The sequence below is a fragment of the Manacus candei genome, unplaced genomic scaffold (genome assembly GCF_025592945.1).
Source record: "Manacus candei isolate 608988 ecotype Guabito, Panama unplaced genomic scaffold, ASM2559294v1 h1tg000005l, whole genome shotgun sequence".
NCBI lineage: Eukaryota > Metazoa > Chordata > Aves > Passeriformes > Pipridae > Manacus > Manacus candei.
Window position 1 is genome coordinate 1698444 of NW_026138053.1, and position 18382 is coordinate 1716825.

The 18382-nt window shown below is 47.4% G+C and overlaps 1 protein-coding gene across 2 annotated transcripts in view; it reads right to left on the reverse strand.

Annotated features, from left to right (window-relative positions):
- ZSWIM5 (zinc finger SWIM-type containing 5) overlaps positions 1 to 18382 on the reverse strand; it is a 99649-nt gene that overhangs the window by 52547 nt on the left and 28720 nt on the right. The window contains exon 1 of one of the 2 annotated variants that reach the window (XM_051807503.1): positions 5596 to 6580. The exons of the other annotated variant lie outside the window; for it this stretch is intronic. Within the exon in view, the coding sequence (XP_051663463.1) occupies positions 5596 to 5614 (19 nt within the window). The 5' untranslated portion in view covers positions 5615 to 6580. Of the gene's footprint in view, positions 1 to 5595; positions 6581 to 18382 lie in introns of those variants that run through there. 2 annotated transcript variants of the gene reach the window in all.

Below are 18382 nucleotides of genomic sequence, written 5' to 3' on the forward strand. Positions count from 1 at the left end.
TTAGTGAGCTGCTGAAACACTGTAACATAGGGAAGCATCAATTCCAGACCTCCGAAACCCGTAGGGTCAATGTCTGAAACGAATTCCTCGCCTGACAGGCTGCTAGCCTTGCAAGAGCAGCAAAACCAGCATCTTGCCACCTCTTGCATTCAGGAGGCATTAATCACACTTGCATCACTCCAGCTATTGGAATTTCTGATCTGGGCTGATTAATTTCCTCCCCATGCCCATTTCAAGCTGCTCACAAGCTCTGGGATCTGCCTTTGGGGGAGGGATGATGAGCTCCTCTTCCTGCTCCCAGTACGGCCAAAGACAGGAAACAGGACAACTTTCTCCACCTTATTTCCTCAAGACTTCTGCCCCTGGGGAGTCAACAAGGTTTTAATCAGCACCTGGCACTGTATCTATCAGATATGCTAATAAGGCACCTTACCTTAACAAACACCCTCAAGAGCAGACTCATCTATCTTAATTGGTAAACGCTTCATTAATAATGCAGCTGAGGAGTCTCAGAGCTAGAAATATAAATAGCAAGTTCTGATGCAAGGGATTTATTTTTTTTTGTTTTAGAGGCACGGATTCAGAAGGAAGGTCTCTTTGCCATGTCCTGCTGCAGACACAAGAGCCCTTTGCAGCACGCACAAAAAGCCTCTTTTCTGTCTCTGAGGGGTCCAAGTTCAGAGTATCCCTTTCTAAAGGAGAAAGGCAGGCATGCTGGAAGGCATTCCTGGGTTGGGAGGCACACAGGAGGACGGGAACCAACACAAGCACCAACACAGAGGTCAATGTGGACATGCTACTGAGACAGTGGCTTCCAGCCCGCTGATCGATGACAGGAAAAGCACTAAAACGCCTCTTTGGTTAAGTCACAAATTCCAGTCCTATGACTAACGCTGCTCTCAGCCAGGGAGCAAAGCAAAGGCTCAAACGCCACCACCAGAAGGGACGTCTGAAGAAAAGGATCCTGTGTGTCTGAGACTGTATATTCTGCAACAAGATGACCCCAGGCCCACCATGCTAATCTCCAGCTTTCCATTTTAAGCACTTAGCCAAAACAAGGCAGGGGAGTCTCTGAAACCCAGCTCTACTCATGAATTCCAGGCATGTTGAAATAGTAGGCTTGGGTTCTCCTTTTTTGTATAAATTCATCCTGCAGACAAAAAGCCAGACTATTAGGGATTTTAAGTATACTCAGTCCAGCCAGAAACTTGATCTTACTGATCTTAGTCAATTTTCTCAGGCAATGGCCATTATTTGTACACAAGACTATTTTTATTGACCTTTTTTAAAAACTCTGCGCATCAGCCCCTAAAAGACTCTGTGGGTAAGACTGGGGGGTTTAAAATGTAGAAGAAGAAATTACAGGGGTCTCTGGAATTTGGATCTAGCAATTGTTGGTAAATACCTTCTTCCTGATGGCATTTGAAGGATTTAAATAACAATGAAGTGTTAGATCAAACCCCAGCTAAACAAGTTTTTGCATAAATTTAAATATTGCAAGCAAGGGGGTTTCGGTCACTTTTCTTGGGGAAAAACTGCCAAACCAATTTTGTTTCAGATTCAACTACCATGTCCACATCTTAATTTTATCTAAACAACCCTTCTTTGACCCCATCTCTGAGAACTCACAGGTCTCCTTCTGCATTATTTATGTCATCCTTCTACAGCAAATGACTCTTCAAAACAGTCAGAGGCTTCTTTCAGAGGTTTTTAAAGCACCAGGCTTGGAGAGCAAGGCTGCTGTACCAGTCCGACTCACAGACTTTCAATGTGACTTCAGGTCCTGTGCTCAAAGCTCCTTTGGAAATGGCTCCTTGGCACACTTGAAAACTCCTGACTGGAACAAAAAAGCAGGCCAGAGATTGTATTTCCAAGGGATCACAGTCACACCTGGACACGCTGTTTTTTCCCCAAATTCCACTTAGCGCTTGTGGAATAGCAACACGCTACTTACTGGGTGCTTGCCAAAGGTAACTCAAGTTTTTGTACTCATTATGAGCAGCTCAGCAATACTCCTGGGACAGCAGCATCGAGGTGAGATTTTGCAGTGGGGTCTGCATGGACATGACATCCGTGTATCCCAGCACTGATTCCAGGCAGAGGGGCTTAGCGTTCCCCATCCTGGCTGGAAGCACCTCGTCCGAGACAAACCCATCCTTGTGCAGGATGCTCTGCAGCCCCAGCCCGGCAGGACATCAAGGACACTGAAAACTGATTTCTCTGGCCAGCCTGAGCTCCTGCCTCCTGCCCCACTGATTAATGGTTCTTCGCCACAAAAGCTAATAGGATCCTCTTTGAAATCCAAATAACCAGCATTAGTGACCTCAGAGCCCTGTCTGCTAACTGGACGTACAGCCTGCCTTTAATTCTCTTCATTTTCTTCATTTCCATTTTCTCTACCAAAAGCTTCCTTTCCCACAATTTTCTTTTCAAGCCCCTGCACCCCCAATCTGCTGACTGCTCCCCACCTGCCACCCCAGTGACACCCCTGTGTGCAGCTGTACAGCAACATCACCCTGACCCAGCACATCCTCCTCCTGACCCCCCACCCTGAGAAGGGTCTGGGTTATCTGCAACCCCACAGCTCGTCTGTACCCGCACAGAGCCCAGGCCAAGGAGTCACAGCAAATGCTCCCCTGGCACAGGAAACTGCTATTGAGCGTATCCCAGGGCTGGTTCTCAGCAGCCAACAATTTAAAGCTAAATTTCACCAGGCTTCCTTGCCATTCCCACATCTAGCTCAGCAAAAGCCTGTCTGTAAGGGACTAACATTTAGACGACCAGCTCTGACTACAGTAAATCTCCTTCTTCTTTTTTTTTTTTTTTAATCCATAACCACCAGCTTTAAAGCTTTAAATCAATATCCCCTCTTGCGATCTGCATTCAGCAAGGAATTATTCACATTGAGAGCTTTAAAAATTAAGCTAAACCCTGCAGGGCCCAGGCCAAACTTATATCACAGCAAAGCTTTAAACACTGGATCAGGGACACAGCATGAGCCATGTCCTGGTCTTAGATGCAAACTAAATGTAGAAAACAAAGCCACTGTCACTGTGTTAAAAGGAAAAACCATAAACGGTCCATGCTGTGGCTTCTCCCAGGGACACAAGGACAAGGGCCCTCCTTCCATGAAGAGGGGTCAGCCCATTCCAACCAAACCTCTCGCAAAGGAAAGAAACTAATTGTCCCCGCAAAGGAAAGAGACTTATTGTCACTGTTTGAAAAAGAAAATGGCATCTGATCTATCCACCCGTCTGTGATGCCGGCCAGAGGGAGGTTTTTGAGGGATGATGTGAGGACAAAGAGGGCAGTGCCATGTGCTCCCTCCACAGTGGTACCCACAACCACGGGAACAGCAGGTCCTCACCACTGCTCACCCACTGCTGCTCCACGCCAGACACAGCCGGCCCCAGGCTGGGCAGAAAGTGCCAGACGCTGAGCTGAGAGTCCACAACATTCCTGGAGGTGCAAATTTTAAGGAGAAATCGAAGAAGAGGTGGGGGAAGAAAAACTCACTACCTAAAACAACTCCTGTTTGTGCCCTAGAGGACCAAAAAGGCAGGAAAATATGGATTAAAGAGCAAAGACTTTCAGTGCCACCGGTAAGAGGAGCTCCCATCATTAATTTGAGGGGGTGTCTGATCTGCTCAATGACAGGACTGGGTATTACAGGGAAGACATCCTATACCCCATCTCTCCTCCCACCACTGGGACATGAGGCTGCAAGTGCCTGCCTCCATACAAAGACACCTCAATCCCACCTGATGTTGTGATGGTAGCAGAGGCAGAAGGTTAGGTATAACCAATCCAGGAAACACCCAGATTTCCACCACTCCCACAGTGGTGTCTAAGTGAACAGTGAAATCTTTCCATCATCCCTGCTTGAGGGATGGCATGAAGAAGTCAGAATCCAGCATCCTTGATCTCACCTCCACTGGCCCAATGTAAGACCCAATAAGGACTGGCAAGGGTCAAGGAGTTGGAACAAGGATAAGAAATAGGTACAAAGTAATGCAAATCAGGAGGCTCTCCTGGCCCTAAACATCCTCATTGTCCTCCCACACCTTGACTTCTTACAGGCAATGAACTACACAAGGGACTTGAGGCTTGAATCCAACCCCAGTGCAGAGATTACGCCTCAGGTTCAGGCCTTCAGGTGCCCACACACAGCCACTTCTCCAGCTCTCAGTCATGGGGGTGACTGCCCAGGCCTTGATATTCGTAAAGTCCTTAGGAAATCCTCAGAAGGAAAGAGCAGAGAATTATTATGAAATAATAGCTTTTTATTCTGCTCCATCTGAAAGCAGCGGCTCTTTGTTCGGCTCCACGCTGCCTCAGCCAAGGGTTAAAACCTGGCTGGCTGGGCTGTAAGAAGGCCATCCTCAGTGGTGGGGGAGAGGCAGACTTCTGAGGGTCTGAAGAACAAGGTGTCTTTCTAACCTATTCGGGACTCCAATAAGCAGCTTTAGATGTAACAATAGGGGGCTGAAAACCCTAATGCCCCAAAGCCTGGAGACAATCAGGACTGTTTAAGCACCCACAACTGACATTTCTAACACCACCTGAAATGTGTATTTTCCTTTCTGTTTCAAAGCCTTATTTTCCAATCAGATTATGTGCAGGATAAATACCCTTACACAGTGACAGCAGGCACTGCACAAGAAAATTGAGGATAATGGTAAAAGCAAAGATTTACAGATACTTATCTCAGCATCTGCAAGAAATATTGGCTTTGAACGTGGTGTTCAAACACAACGTCAATCACCAGAACCCAGAGAAACTGCAAACTTGCTTAGCTGAACTCAGGTCTAAAATAAATTAAATAAATAAAACATAACTAGGCTTTTAGAGCCATCTCTCAAATGGGAAGCAGCAGCCACATGCACGAAGTGCCAGGTTAGTCCAGGCTGACCAAGCACAATAACAGATGAGAGACCAAGAGTAATGACCCTGACACACTGGGGGAAGTCTTCTCTGAGGTCAGGGACACCCAACCATGAGGGACCCAAAGATCGGGCAAGAGACTTGACCACCACCTGCAGATACAGCAGGCATGGACACACCATGGCTGCCATGGATCACATCAATGCCAGTCATCCAGGGTGTAGGAACGGCCCCACAAGCACCCCAAGCTCACTGCAGTGACAAAACAGCACTCACGTGTTCAAAACATCATGCTGCAACCCTCTGCCTTGGGGACCACGAAGCCCCAATGGTTCTGCTGTCCCCATTCCTTCCATCCTGCCCACCCAGGAAGGGGATCCCAAGCTCAGGCTGCTGTGAGCGTTCCCTGACCAACAGTGTCCAGGACAATGTGCCTACACACAGATTTGCCAACCAGCAGCTGTTAAATGCATGCACAGATCCTACACATTCCCACATAAATAATCCATGCAGCAAGGAGATCTCTGAAACACACTTGCCCTGCCACTGACCTAGGAGGAAAGGATGTGCAATAAGGTACTGAAACTTTAATGAATCACCGCAAAAAGAACATAACAGTCACCAGCTTAAAAATACACTATCATTAGCAGTTTCAATGGAGAGGAGAGATGAAGGAGGAGAATGCCTCTTCAGCAGCCCAGATCTTCTTACCTCTCAAGGTCCAACACATATTGGTATCTCTGAAGATGTGGTTGGACCTTCTCTGGCTGGCTAGTCGTGCTCTGGAAGCCCAGGATCCACACTCTGATCATCAGCTCCTTCCCCTGCACTTGCTTTCAGCACTGAACATCTTTCACACCCCCAAAGTTAGCCAGACACGCAACTGATCCTCCAGATAAACAGCCCGACATCTAACAGCGCGTCTTGGGCTACAGCCACAGATCATCAACAGAAAAAGCGAAGCTGTGATGTGAAATCTTATCTGGTCGCTGCAGAAACGCGGCAGAGAAGGTCAGCTTTCCATCATTCAGCAAAGGCTTTCAGTGCCAGCACATAAACACTAAAAAATATCACTGTTGAGTTAAGACAACTTTGGGGTTTCTGCTTTGCAGCCAAATATCACTCAGCGGCCATTAAACAGATTTTTTAGCCATCAGTGGAACATTAGAAATTCCATGAATTTGAAGTTTATTAATTCCACAATACAGTTTATACTTTTTTCAGGATTTATACTCCTTGGCTACACTCTTTCAGCTATAAATAAAACCATTTGCTAAGTTGGCTGATACACCGCAGCCCATGACTGGCACATTTATGCAAGTTGGCTGAAAAACAAGATGGTTCAAGGAATCGCCAGAAACACTAAATCCAGTTATTTCAAATCCATTTTGAAACATCTAATAAATCTGCAGGGATCACTTGATATACAGAGCTGGCTAAACTCGAGTAGCTGTGCTTCTGCGCAGCATCTCTGGCGTTTATGGAGTGGCTGATGTGCATTTTACAGCTTTCTAAAGTCCTTCACAGTCCATCGCAAAATATTCATGTCTTTGGATAGTCTTCGGAAAGGAAACTAGGAGAAAAAAAAATGGCAAAAGGGATCCAGCAGAACAGACTTCTAGGATCCCCTTGTGCCTTCCCACAAGATGCTAGAAATGGAAAGGAGACCTACCTCCATGAGTTCCCATCTTGATGGGATGCACCTGGCAGGAATAGGTGCAGGGGTCTTTGCACCCCAGGCATCCCAAGCAAGGGGTCAGTGAAGATGGTGTATATATAGGTTCATCCCAAGGAAAAAGAGGATCTGGAGGACGTTCTGGTCCACCAACAACCTCCAGCAAGACAGTGAGCCTGCACAACTACCCCCACAGTCAAAAGGAGTTGGAGAGCTTTAAGCCTTTCGAGGCTGGGCCAGTGGTGACTAAATCTGCACAGCTTTTGGGGTAGATGGAAATCCTGAAATCCACCCAACTTTCAGAGCTCCCTGGTTAGGGAGAGGCAAGTGATGAAAGACCTGATCACAGAATAAAAATAAAGATATCCAACTCAACATTTTTATCATAGCACTTGTAATCTGTGCCCTGGGAACTACTTGTAAACAGAAAGTAACTCTAGCCTCGGGATACGTCAACAGATCTTACCCCAGAGCACAGGGGACTGACGGCAGCTTTACTCCTCCGGTAAAATGAGCAAGCCAGAGGAGAAGGCACGAAAGACATCTCGCAGGGAGAGGGTTGTGCAGGAAACCCTGAGCTAGAGGTGGGGTCTGAATACTCAACAGGAGCTTTTGCATGCTTGCTTCCTGAGCAAAACAAAACCCTGAGCAAAGCTGCTCAGACAGGTGATGATCAGCATTGCAAAAGCAAGGCAGGCCCTTCAGGAACAAACCCAAGGTGTGTGGTGCCCCCAGTCATGAGAGAGCAACTTGAGCCCTGGAGAAACCGCAAAAATTTTTAGGCAAAATCAGAGCACTAGCAGATGAGAGCCACAGTCCAGGGCTTCCCTTCCTGCCTCCCCTGCTCCAGGTGGGAATTGATTTTCTCTCAGTCACCAAAGCCATACTTCTGGAGTGTTGGTTTGGGGGGCTCCAACCTCCAAAACTGACAGCTTGGGTACACTCCCCAACAGCTGCATGTTGGATTTTCCTTACCTCAAAGCATCATTATTGCCTTAAAGTCCCTCCTCTCTCTTTGTATCTCCCAAACAGAAGCAATAGATACTTGCCAGCAGCTGTGTTTCATCCATGGAAATGCCAACCATTCTGGAGCGTACAACACTTGACAAACACGAAAACCACTGGGATGTTTTTATCACTCGGCCCTGTCTGGGTGACAGGTGACAAGACTACAGGCCCCAGCAGACACTCCCATGGACTTCACCTCTCTGCCATCCCCAGCCCCCTCAGCAGAACTCCACTGACCACACCACAGCGCTCAGCACCCAAGGCAAAAAACCAACCCCAGAGGTTTCCCCGCCTCTGCTTCTCTCACTGGGAGCCAAAAAGCAAATCATTCCCTGCTCCTCCCTGGCGCAACTGCTCAGAAATTGCTGAGTCCAACCTTACTTATCGCTGGATGTAGTGCAGTTCTGTTTTCTAATCCTCTACATCTGCATTTTGTACAGCCCATTTCTAAGGCTCTTCACATTTGCTTCACAGTTTATCGCCCTGTTCAAGCAAGATGACGCATCTTTAAACTTTCCACTCAAAAGAAGCGCTGAGGAATGAAACCATTCAAAACCAAGAAGCTGCCTCAGAAAATGGTCCCCACAGAAAACAGCCAGCAGGAGTTTTTCAAAGTCACAAACTTAATGAGACAAGGGATTATCTTTTCTGTTGGAAAGACTCCTTGTTCCTGGTATCATAACAAAATGTTGAACCATTTGATGACTTTTCTTCTTAGTTTTGCTCAAAAACTAGGACAGTGACAACTGAGCCCAGAGTAAAAAAAAAAAAACAAACCCAAAACCATTCTGTTTCCCTACATGGAGACAGAAAAAAGCTTCCAAGCACAGACCTAAGGAGTGGCCTTTCTACTCTACCTCAACTCAAGAAGTCCTTGAAATTTAGATGACCCTAAAGCAATCTAGATCCTACAGGTCTACCCTGAAGTTCCCTCACTGATATATCCTCATAGTAAGATAAGGTTTACCATAGTCTCTAGAAGCAAAAATACACTTCAGAAGTTTAAGGTCCCTGTATCCAAATGAGAAGAAAATCTGGCAAAGTTGTTTGTGATGGAAAAGCCCAAGCCTGGCAACACACAACCCAAAGAGAACAAGACCTAAGAGCAGAGACAATGCTGCTGCTGCTGCCTGGTTGCCTATGGGGTTGACTCTTATGTTCTTTCCCCTCACAGAAACCTCAGCTTCACACTCACCCATGGTCTCTGGGGACCCCCATCACACCAGAGAGAGCATCAGCTCAGTTCATATGGGCTTTGGAGTCTGCAGGATCTGTCCAGCACATGTGCACCAATCCAAGCAACAAGGGCATCATCAACAGACAGGCAACCATTTCATCCCATGCCTTCAAACCACCAGCCCACTCCTCCTCTTTGCCCTCAATGCCGCAGGGAGCCTCTGATCCTAACCAGCTCCCCGAGCACAGCCTTCAGCGCCTCGCAGTTCAATACGGGGGCTCTCTGTGGGGGTTTGGGCTGCATTTCAAAGGCAAAACACTGCCAGAACAGGAAAACCCTGGATAAAAAACAAATGGGCAGCTCTACTGCTCTACATCAGGTCTGCAGGAAGCCAAGGACGCCTACTGACACCCAACGGACATGATCCCCCAGCAAGGGTGCTAAGCCAGGAACCACACGGCCCAATGACCCCAAAGAGCACACACTGCCTCCCACGTTGAAGCTTTGAAGGATTATTTGCATACGAGGCCGTGTTGAATCAGGGCAGTCAGAGACAGTGTTGGGACTCCAACGAGAAGCATACATGTGGTCTCCCCTCATGGTGGAGAGGACCTGACCAGCCCGGTCAAGAGCAGCACCAGGTACTGCTGGAGCAGTATCTTCCATGGAAAGGTTTGGGCAGGACAGACAGAACAGGGGAAAGCAAAGTTTTACTTGGCCCAGGCAGAAGGACCGGAGATGATGTCCCAGCCTGACACAACCACTGCTGAGAGCAGAACCCAACTCCTTGCTCTACCAGGGCTGGTCTTGTAGAGTCAGTGCTATCAGATCAAATCCCTGCAGACTCAGCTGAGCCCTGGGAAAATGCTGGGAATATCTGTCATCCCTTTGAGCTTGGTTTATCATCTGGAGAAGGCAGGACCCTCCACAGTGCAGGCAGATGCTACAATCACTCCAATTCCAGAAGAAGACTTCTGACACTACACGTGAACCATTTTTCTGCAGTCTGCCCCACCAATGTTCCCACATTCAGTGAAAAACAATCCCTTAATTGGGTTAAATTAGCTGTTTTAACTGTAAGGTTCAAGTTAGACGCTGACTACCTGTGCACCCATTGCAATGGCAGGGCTGGCTGCCTCAGACTTGAATTCATCTTTTTTAGATCCAAAGAGAAAAAAAATAAAAGGTAAGCTCTAAAAAATTTTTTAAAAATTGCCTTTGGTCCCCCCACCAGGTGATTTCTTACTCTCATCTGGGTTTGGCACAGAGATGCACAGCTCTGCCAGCACCTGGGCAGAAAAACAGTCCTGATCCCCCCCAGGCCAACACATCTCCTTCCCTGGGCTGCCCCCGCGCAGCACCGCGATTTATTACGGACGGCTTCGTCAACGATAACCGAACACGACACCCAGTCACCCCAATTTCGCTTGCAGCCCAGCTGTCCTGGAGAAGGGACAACCCATCCCATCGCCGGGCCAAGGCACAATCAAATATTTAAATGAACATTTCTGCTTCGGGTCAGCCTCGCCTTCCTCCTGCCGCCGGCTACCGAGCGGCAGAGCGATCTCCTTGCATTGCCGTGACAACCCGAGGATGGGTTACAGCCATGGCTGGGCTGCTGAATGGCAGCGTTGGGTACTTGACATGCGACAATAGGATACGTTTGCCTTTTTTTCAGAAACGAGAGCCTGACATTGTGAAGCGGTTAAAGCCAGACATCCAAGCGAGGCCATCACCATACACGGGCTCAAAAGGCTTTGTCTGCCCTTCTAAGAGAAATTTCATAATATGCGAGGGTGAGCAGTCAGCAAAAGGCTTGGATCGCTCGACTTATAATCATCCCTGGTCTCCTCACAACGGCCCTGAATACATCTTTGATTGGTTATGTATGAGAGGAGCCGTCCCCAGCGTGGTGCCAGACATGTGTGACACAGACCTGGGTCGGACTCCCGAGCAGGAAGAAGAATTCGATTCACAGCAACACTTAAAGGGGGGAAAATAAATAACAATAATAATAATAATAATAATAATAATAATAATAATGTAAAAATGTGGCAATTATTTAATCCTGAATGGTTTCAAGCTATTGCTGGTTCAATAACAGCTTGCCTGGAAATTAAAGGCTAGAGCATTTGTGTTCCCCCCTCTGCAGGAGAGGCAAAAAGACAATCCCCAGGCTATGGTTCTTATCCCCCAGAGGGGCATTTCCACACAGTCCTCTGCTTCTCACCCCAAAGGCAAGGGCCACTCATTCCTAAGAGCACCCAGCCACCTCCAGCATCCTCCCAGGACCCCAGCCCTGGCCCTCCCGGGGGTGAGGAGGGGAGGGGGGCGTGGATCTGGTGCTCATCCATTGCGTAAGTGACTTTCCTGTTGTTCCAGGCAAACAAAAGCCAAGCGGCGCAGTGGGCCCTGAGAAGGGTGCCTTCCCTTTAATAAACGTGATTTCAATCCCAGTGAATATTCATACAATTACCCCAGCTCTAATTTGTATAAAATGACAGCCTGCAAACCAGGGATGATTGAAGAGGACCAAAATCATTTTGTTTGATTACAATCTCTCCTCCCTCCTCCCCCCTCCCCACCTTCATTATCTTTTATGTCTATTTAAACTCTGGACACTGCATATTCATCTCAATTCTCCCTCCATCTCTCCTTCTGTTTGTGGGCTGCTGTTGCTTTTATTTTTTTTCTCCCCCCTCCCATCTCTCTCTCTTTTCATTGTAATTTTCTTCTTGCTTCTGTTGTGCATTCAGGGATTTGAGGAGGTTTTCGGGGGGAGTGGGGGTGGACTTCATTTTATAAAAAAAAAAATAGTGTGTTGTCTGGATAGAAAATTACATTTGCATGCTCGAGGGGCCTGAGGGCTTCTCTGTGGGCTTGGCAGAGATCCTACCTCGAAGGGGGAGGGAGGTGGAAGATGCTGATTTGATTTCCTCGTCTTCCCACCCCTTCCCCCTTTCCTTTCCATATTATAAATGTCTGCCTGATTTTTCTTTTCTTTTTCTGCATGTGCAAACCACTTGAAGAACAATGGCACAGATTAGAGGCCTTCCTTAGGGCTGTTTATGAATGCAGTTGTGGAGTTCAGCAAAGCAGAAACATTACATACAGTAATTGGACATTTAATTACTAATGAAGCTAGCAACTGATTTTTTTTTTTCCAAGGGTCTGAAGCAATGTGACAGACCCTCCAACTGCAGGTTTAATTATGGCTGGAGATGGGCTTAATACTCCATCTTGCACTCTATTACCCTCTCAAAAGCCCTTCTGCCTTTTATTTGTAATTTTTATGCCCCTACCCCATCCAAGAGGAGAAACATCCTGATGCTCAGGCCATCAGACAGGAGGATGCTTCTGCTGCTGCTCTCGACTGCTGCAAAGCCAAAGAAGACAGCCTTGGACAGGCTTCCTACAGAGTCAGCTCTCTTAAGAGCATGGAGGGAAGAGACGCTTTGGTGGCCAAGAACACACAGAATCGATCCCTCCTTGCATGATTATGTCCCAGTTTTGGCCCAACCTAGTTTTTGACATCTCAGCAGGCTTCAGTCCTTCTTCTTAAGAAGTAAAATACTCAGACAGTTCATCCCCACTTAGGGAGACTCTGTTTCCTCCTGGTACTTAGCTTAAGTTTTCCTTCCTCTCCTTCACTGCCTTCTCCAAAGACTATGGATGGGGCAACTGGAGATGAAGTCCCCACACTGCAGAGGAGCCAGAGCAGGCTCCAAGTAGTGTGAAAGTAAGGTTTTGTCCCTAGGAAGTTTTACTCCTCTCGGGTTATAATCAGGCACCAGTACAACACTGGGCTGGTTTCAGGAGGGAGAGGTGAGCAGTTCAAGGTTTGGGGTGGGGGAATTGGACTAGGTTCACTTAGGTACCCCAAGGTCTCAGTCCCACCACTGGCAGCACATCACAGAGGACCCCAAAACAACATGCCAATCTGCACTGGATCACAGCTTTCACCTCTATCTTGTCTCTGACAGAGGCTGACAACTCTTAAAGAGAGCTTCTCCCCTGCTTCTGGCAAGAAGCAGCTTCAGAACTTCCTGAGCTGGAAGCTGCATCTGGACCATCTGGTTTAACACCACTGAAATGGGGCTGGAATAGGGCTAACAAGCATGTTTGGAGCTTTTTGATCTCATCCTGCCTCACTGAGTTTCATTCATTGCAGCTCCAATTTCCTTCTTCAGGTGAAAGGAGACTAAGTGCCAAGGCAATCCCACCTCCTCGTGCGGAGTGCTAAGCTCCAGGGAATTGAACCTCCAGCTTCTGTTGATCAGAAAACCTTCTAATTGATTACAGATGAATGCTGTTCAGCAAAACTGTTGGATTTTAAGAGCACAGAGAGCACTTTCGTAAAATGTCATATGCATATTGGGATTTTTCTTTCCTGGTTTTAATGACAAAGTGTAAATGGTGGGGGGGGGAAGAAAAGGCAGGAGAAAGAGTAACAGATGTGAGGAGATGAAAAATGTTCCCAAGGAATAAATCACCCATTTCTTCCTCCAGATTTCCCGGCACATCCCCATACCTCCATAAGACTATATGATCTCAAGATTTGTTCATGCTATCCCACTAGCACAGCTTATGGTGGAATACATCCCTTATCACTGAGGGTCTAAGCCAGTGGACAAGGCTCCTCTACCATCAACTTCAAGAAAATCATCTACATACCCCAAAGAACTGGTTTAGCATCATCTTCAGGCAGCACCAGTCTCTCCAGTGACCATTAGAGATCTTGGAGGACTATATTGAAAAAGACACAAAACTTTTGGACAGCAGACAGCAGGCAGGAGTCCCGCTCAAACAGCATGTGCTCGGGTAATAGATGCAATTTCCCCCCAGGATTTACCTTCCAAATGTGGGATTCAGCCAGCAAGCATATCAGAAGTTCACTGGCACCAGTGAGAGGCCCCACTGCTCTGCCTCCAACTTGGATCCTAGACAATTTGCCCCTGGCTGTTTTAGAAGCAGACACCACACTCCTTGGATTAGGAACAAGAGTTTGCACCAAGCCTCTTCCTAAACTTTGCCCAGTTCCTCAGCTTTGACTGAATTCAAGACTTTTTTTGCTGCATGAATACTGTTGGGCAAAAGGTCTCTGGGGATACAGAAACCTGGCCCCTGTTCACCTTCCTTACACACGGAAGCAGTGAAACAAGAACTATTTCCATGTCCCTTGAGATGATTTTCAGCCTGTCCTCCACACAGAGATACAGCTAAAGGACTTGGTCATTGCTCTAATAAGTCTTTCCATATCCTTTTTCAAATCGGGCGAAACAATGAGGACCACAAAGCTGGGCAGTATAGGACATGAGAGAATCCCATCCATGGGGTCATGGGAGGATTCCCCATCCCTGGCATGGCTGGATGGGACTTTGAGCTGGTCTAGTGCAAGGTGCCCCTGCCCATGGAATGAGGGATGGAACAAGATGTTCTTTAAGGTCCCTTCCAACCCAAACCATTCTCCGATTCTATGACTCAGAAAGGGCAAACAGCCTGTACAAGCTGACATCTCTGGCCAGATCCTGCTATCAAAAACTGGATGCAGCCAAGTAGAGAGATCTTCTGGCCTGGGCTCTGCCCTCATCTCCTGCCAGCTACCTCAGCATGTGGTGGCCACCTCATGTTTCAAAGGAATGCAAAATTTCACCCAGAGGCATCTCCAGGAACACCTCCAGCTCACCAGCAGCAGCCCCTGCCCTTTGCGAGCTCACAATTGCCAATTCAGTGCTAGAGAAACACTGGTGGCCAGACTCATCTGCTTTCCTGTGTGTCAGAATTACACGATCCCTTGACTCATCTCACTGCTTTGGTCTTCTCAGAGATCTTGTGGCACCAAGGACATCTCCTCACAGTTACCAGGACCCAAACTTCCAATCACACTCATCTACTTCTATCAACGTCAGCTGCATTTTAAACTATTCTAAAGTAATTGTGGTGAATGCAAAACACAACCTAAATATAGATTATATGACAAAATGCAGCCCTGGTGTGAGCTGCCTTTGACCAGCACAGCTCCATGCACCCCCTGACATAAGGAATCACACTTTGCCCAAGTGACTTGCAACTGCTGCTGTGCATCTGAGAGCCCTTAAACGGGTCTGCTTTACAGAAAAGGATGAACATCCTCCTGCTGAAGTCTGGGCCTCTTCAAGATGTCTCAAGTCAGACATTCAACACTTAATTGCTTTTGAAGACCAAAGAGCCCCTCTTCATTCCCCTCCCATGTGTTTATCTTCTGCAGAAGTCAGCTGCTGAGTTTGCAGGAGAAAGATCAAGCAACAACAAAAAGAAGTTTTAAGATGCACACCCACTGCCATTAATCATATTTGTAATATCTTCCTTCCCTCACTGCCTTAAAAATGCTCATTTCCAGACCTTGGCCAGCCTGCTCCTTTACAAACACAAGTACGGTGCCCATCAGAGAAACCGCTCCCACGGCAAAAACCTGCCATCAGGTGCAAGAAACTATTCCCTTACTTAAAACATCACTGATGCTGGGAAAAAGTGCCAGGAGAAAACCAGGAGAACATGGAGTGTCAGTCCTGTCCAAAGTAGCTCCTAGGCTGGCAGGGAAAGGAATGCAAGAGCCTACTCCAACTCTTGGGCCACGGAAAGTATCTGTGGGAGGGAGCTGGCTCCTCTGACAGTGCCGGTGCTCCTAAGGGGTCCTGGTCCTGGAGCCTGAGCTCACCCTGCAAGAACTCACTGAGGTTTTTGGACAATTCACAACCAGAGAGACAAGGCAGCTGCACTTAGGAAGAGTTTCCCCTCTTTGAGGGCCAACAGACCCTTTCAAGCCACTTCAAAGAGGGCACATCTGCCCAACAGTTGTTTTTTTTCCAGCTGTCCCATCGTCCAAGAAATCCATCACCCTCCCACACATTGCCATACGCCATGCCTAGACAGAGATGTCCCAAACACCCTCCAGATCCTGCCGTAAAATCAGACTAGTTCATCAAAACCTGTTCACATCAGAACCAAGACCAGAGGGGAGCCCGATATCCCCGAGCTCTCCCACCATGTCCAAACTGGCCTCCCAGTACCCACATACTCCCAGGGATTTTCAAGCTTTAACTCATCTTGCTCCCAGTTCCGGGGGTTCACGGTGTGGGGCAAAGCTGGGGTGGCAGCCCAAGGCTCACACGGAACGAACGAGAGCGGAAAAGCGGAACTCGGAAAACCACACCAAGATTTGCTCTCCAGCAAGACCAGAAACATCAAGCCAACGCCACAGCATTGCTCAACACGATCTGGACGGAGGCAGTGGGGCCCTGCCTGTTATTCATGGCTGAGATGGGGGTAAAAAACATACCAGGCCTCCAGGATCCCTGCTCCTCATGGGGAACGTGGCGCTCAGACCCCTATCACAAACCACTCCTGCTTCGAACCCCGGCAAAACCCAGTTGGAAACATCTGCCCCTCACCCAGAGCCCGTTGTCATGTCAGAGAAGCTGGACTCCCTTTCAGCATCTCTAACTTGATACAGCTGTTCACTTCAACTGCTAAAAGCCAGCGTAAGCTGATTTTGCAAAGAGCCCGTCTATGTAAACTGCGCCGCTCCTCCAACATAAATAGTACAATCCTGGCTTATAATTTCAGCAACTTGATGTTTTCTTGGCCAAGAGTGAGCCCAAGGAAGTGGAGATGGAAACAGCTTCAAGAAAGCATGGCCAACCACACAACACAGCCTGAAAAGGTCCCAAAGAGGACGGTGCTCATGGCCACGTGGCTGAACCAACACCCCGTCACTGCAGCTCAGACCCACGTCCCAGGGGCAGCAGGCAGGCAAGTGCTTTGCACTGGGACATACTGCACCCTGTAATGTGCTCCTACATGCCACGGGGTACCAAGGGAGATACACTGCAAAGCTGGCAGAGAATCAAACTAAATGCAAAAACCACTTAAGAGTCAAAAATATCCCAAATCTAATCCTGCTCCTGGTAAAACCAGGTCCCGAAGTCTGGATTTTTAGGACAAAATGTTCTTCCCACTGTAACACCTGGGAAAGATAGATGAGGAGAGCACATTGGTGTGGAGGGTCTACATTGTCCACTACCACCATCCTAGTTTCTCTTCACTCTGTCTCTGTCCCAAGTAGCCAGGACAGCTTTGTGACTGCCAGTGGTGGTCCTGACCCCACCTTGCATTAAGCTCAAGATGCTGCATGCTCCATTTCCACAGAACCCGTGTCACAGATGGCATGTCCTGAAGGACATAGGGACCTGCACACTCTCAAAACCAGCAGCAAGGCTCTGCCATGCTCTATGTATGCACACACAGTCGCACACTGCATGTAAAATACCTTTTACATCCATGTAGTGTCCTACTAAAGCAATGCTTCTTCTTTGTTCCCCACTGCAGAAAGCATCCTTTGAGCTAGCGAGATTTCAAAGCTCTCCACTCCTCACTGCAGCCAGAGATAAATACATTAGGATGCAAGGAATTAATAACTTAAGACAACAATTCTGAGTTTAATAGAAAATGTTCCTCCCACCCCTCGCTCTGAAGAGGAGGATGGCTGTTAAACCTGTGCAAAACTTGCATTAATTCACCAACTGTTTCCATGGCAGAAACGGGTGATGCAGTGAAGTCAGTGACTTCATTTCCTGAGGACATCAGATCTTGCTCTGTACTAAAAATAGAGGTTTGTATTTTAGGTCCGCAAAGGGATGCTGATTTTTAAGCTTCCTTGGAAATCTCTGTGAAGGCACGTACCTGAGCAGGAATCAGCAGAGCAAACCCTGTGATGGACCTGAAGGTCAGTCTTTCACCCTGACATCACTACCTACCGCGATTTGCTGCTTGGAGACAAGCAAGACAGAAGTAGTTTGTGAGGAAAACCACCGCCTTGTTTCCTTCATCAACCATCAGAAAAATACGATGCCCACACTGGCTGCTCATGGGTTGATACCAAAAGCAAGGAGATGTTAATGCAGCTCAGCGAGGAGATGGGCAGAAGCCTCGGGAGATTAATCTGCCACACATGGAAAATAACTGTCAGCAAGAGGCTGAGGAGATGACACAGACATTAAACACAAGCGAGAAATCCACAGCTTTATTTCCAGGGCAGTCGGCGGTGAGACGGTGTAGCCATTTTACACACCTGAGTTATCTCCAGCAGCCTGCTGACACTCACTTCTCTCTTATCCCAACTGCACAATTTGTTTTCATAGTTAATTACAAAGACAGATCAACATCGACCTGCAGAAATCAGGCAGCACCTCGGCTATTTTTGGAACAAAAAGCACAGGACAGAAGGTGATCTCCTTTGATGGGTAGAGAAGATACCCAAAATAAATGATCTTTTATGCCTCTCCATAATTTCTTTCCCTTTTGTTTTCATTTAACATCTTTGATCGTTTTAAAACAAGACCCACTCTCATGAATTCTCTCCTAATTAAATGTTCTAATTAAAATGCACCACACTCCATAAATTCACTCTCGTTTCCAAAGCTGGGTTTTAATCTGGAGGGCAAATAACTCTGATCTCAAAGTTGAAAGGGGAAATAAAAGCAAACCACCCCACATTCAACTGATTCAACAACGTTTAAAAAAAGAAATCTACCCCAAGACCTTGAGGGTAAATAGGAACATTTGCCCCCACTTAACGTTGTCAAGATGACACTGGCAGG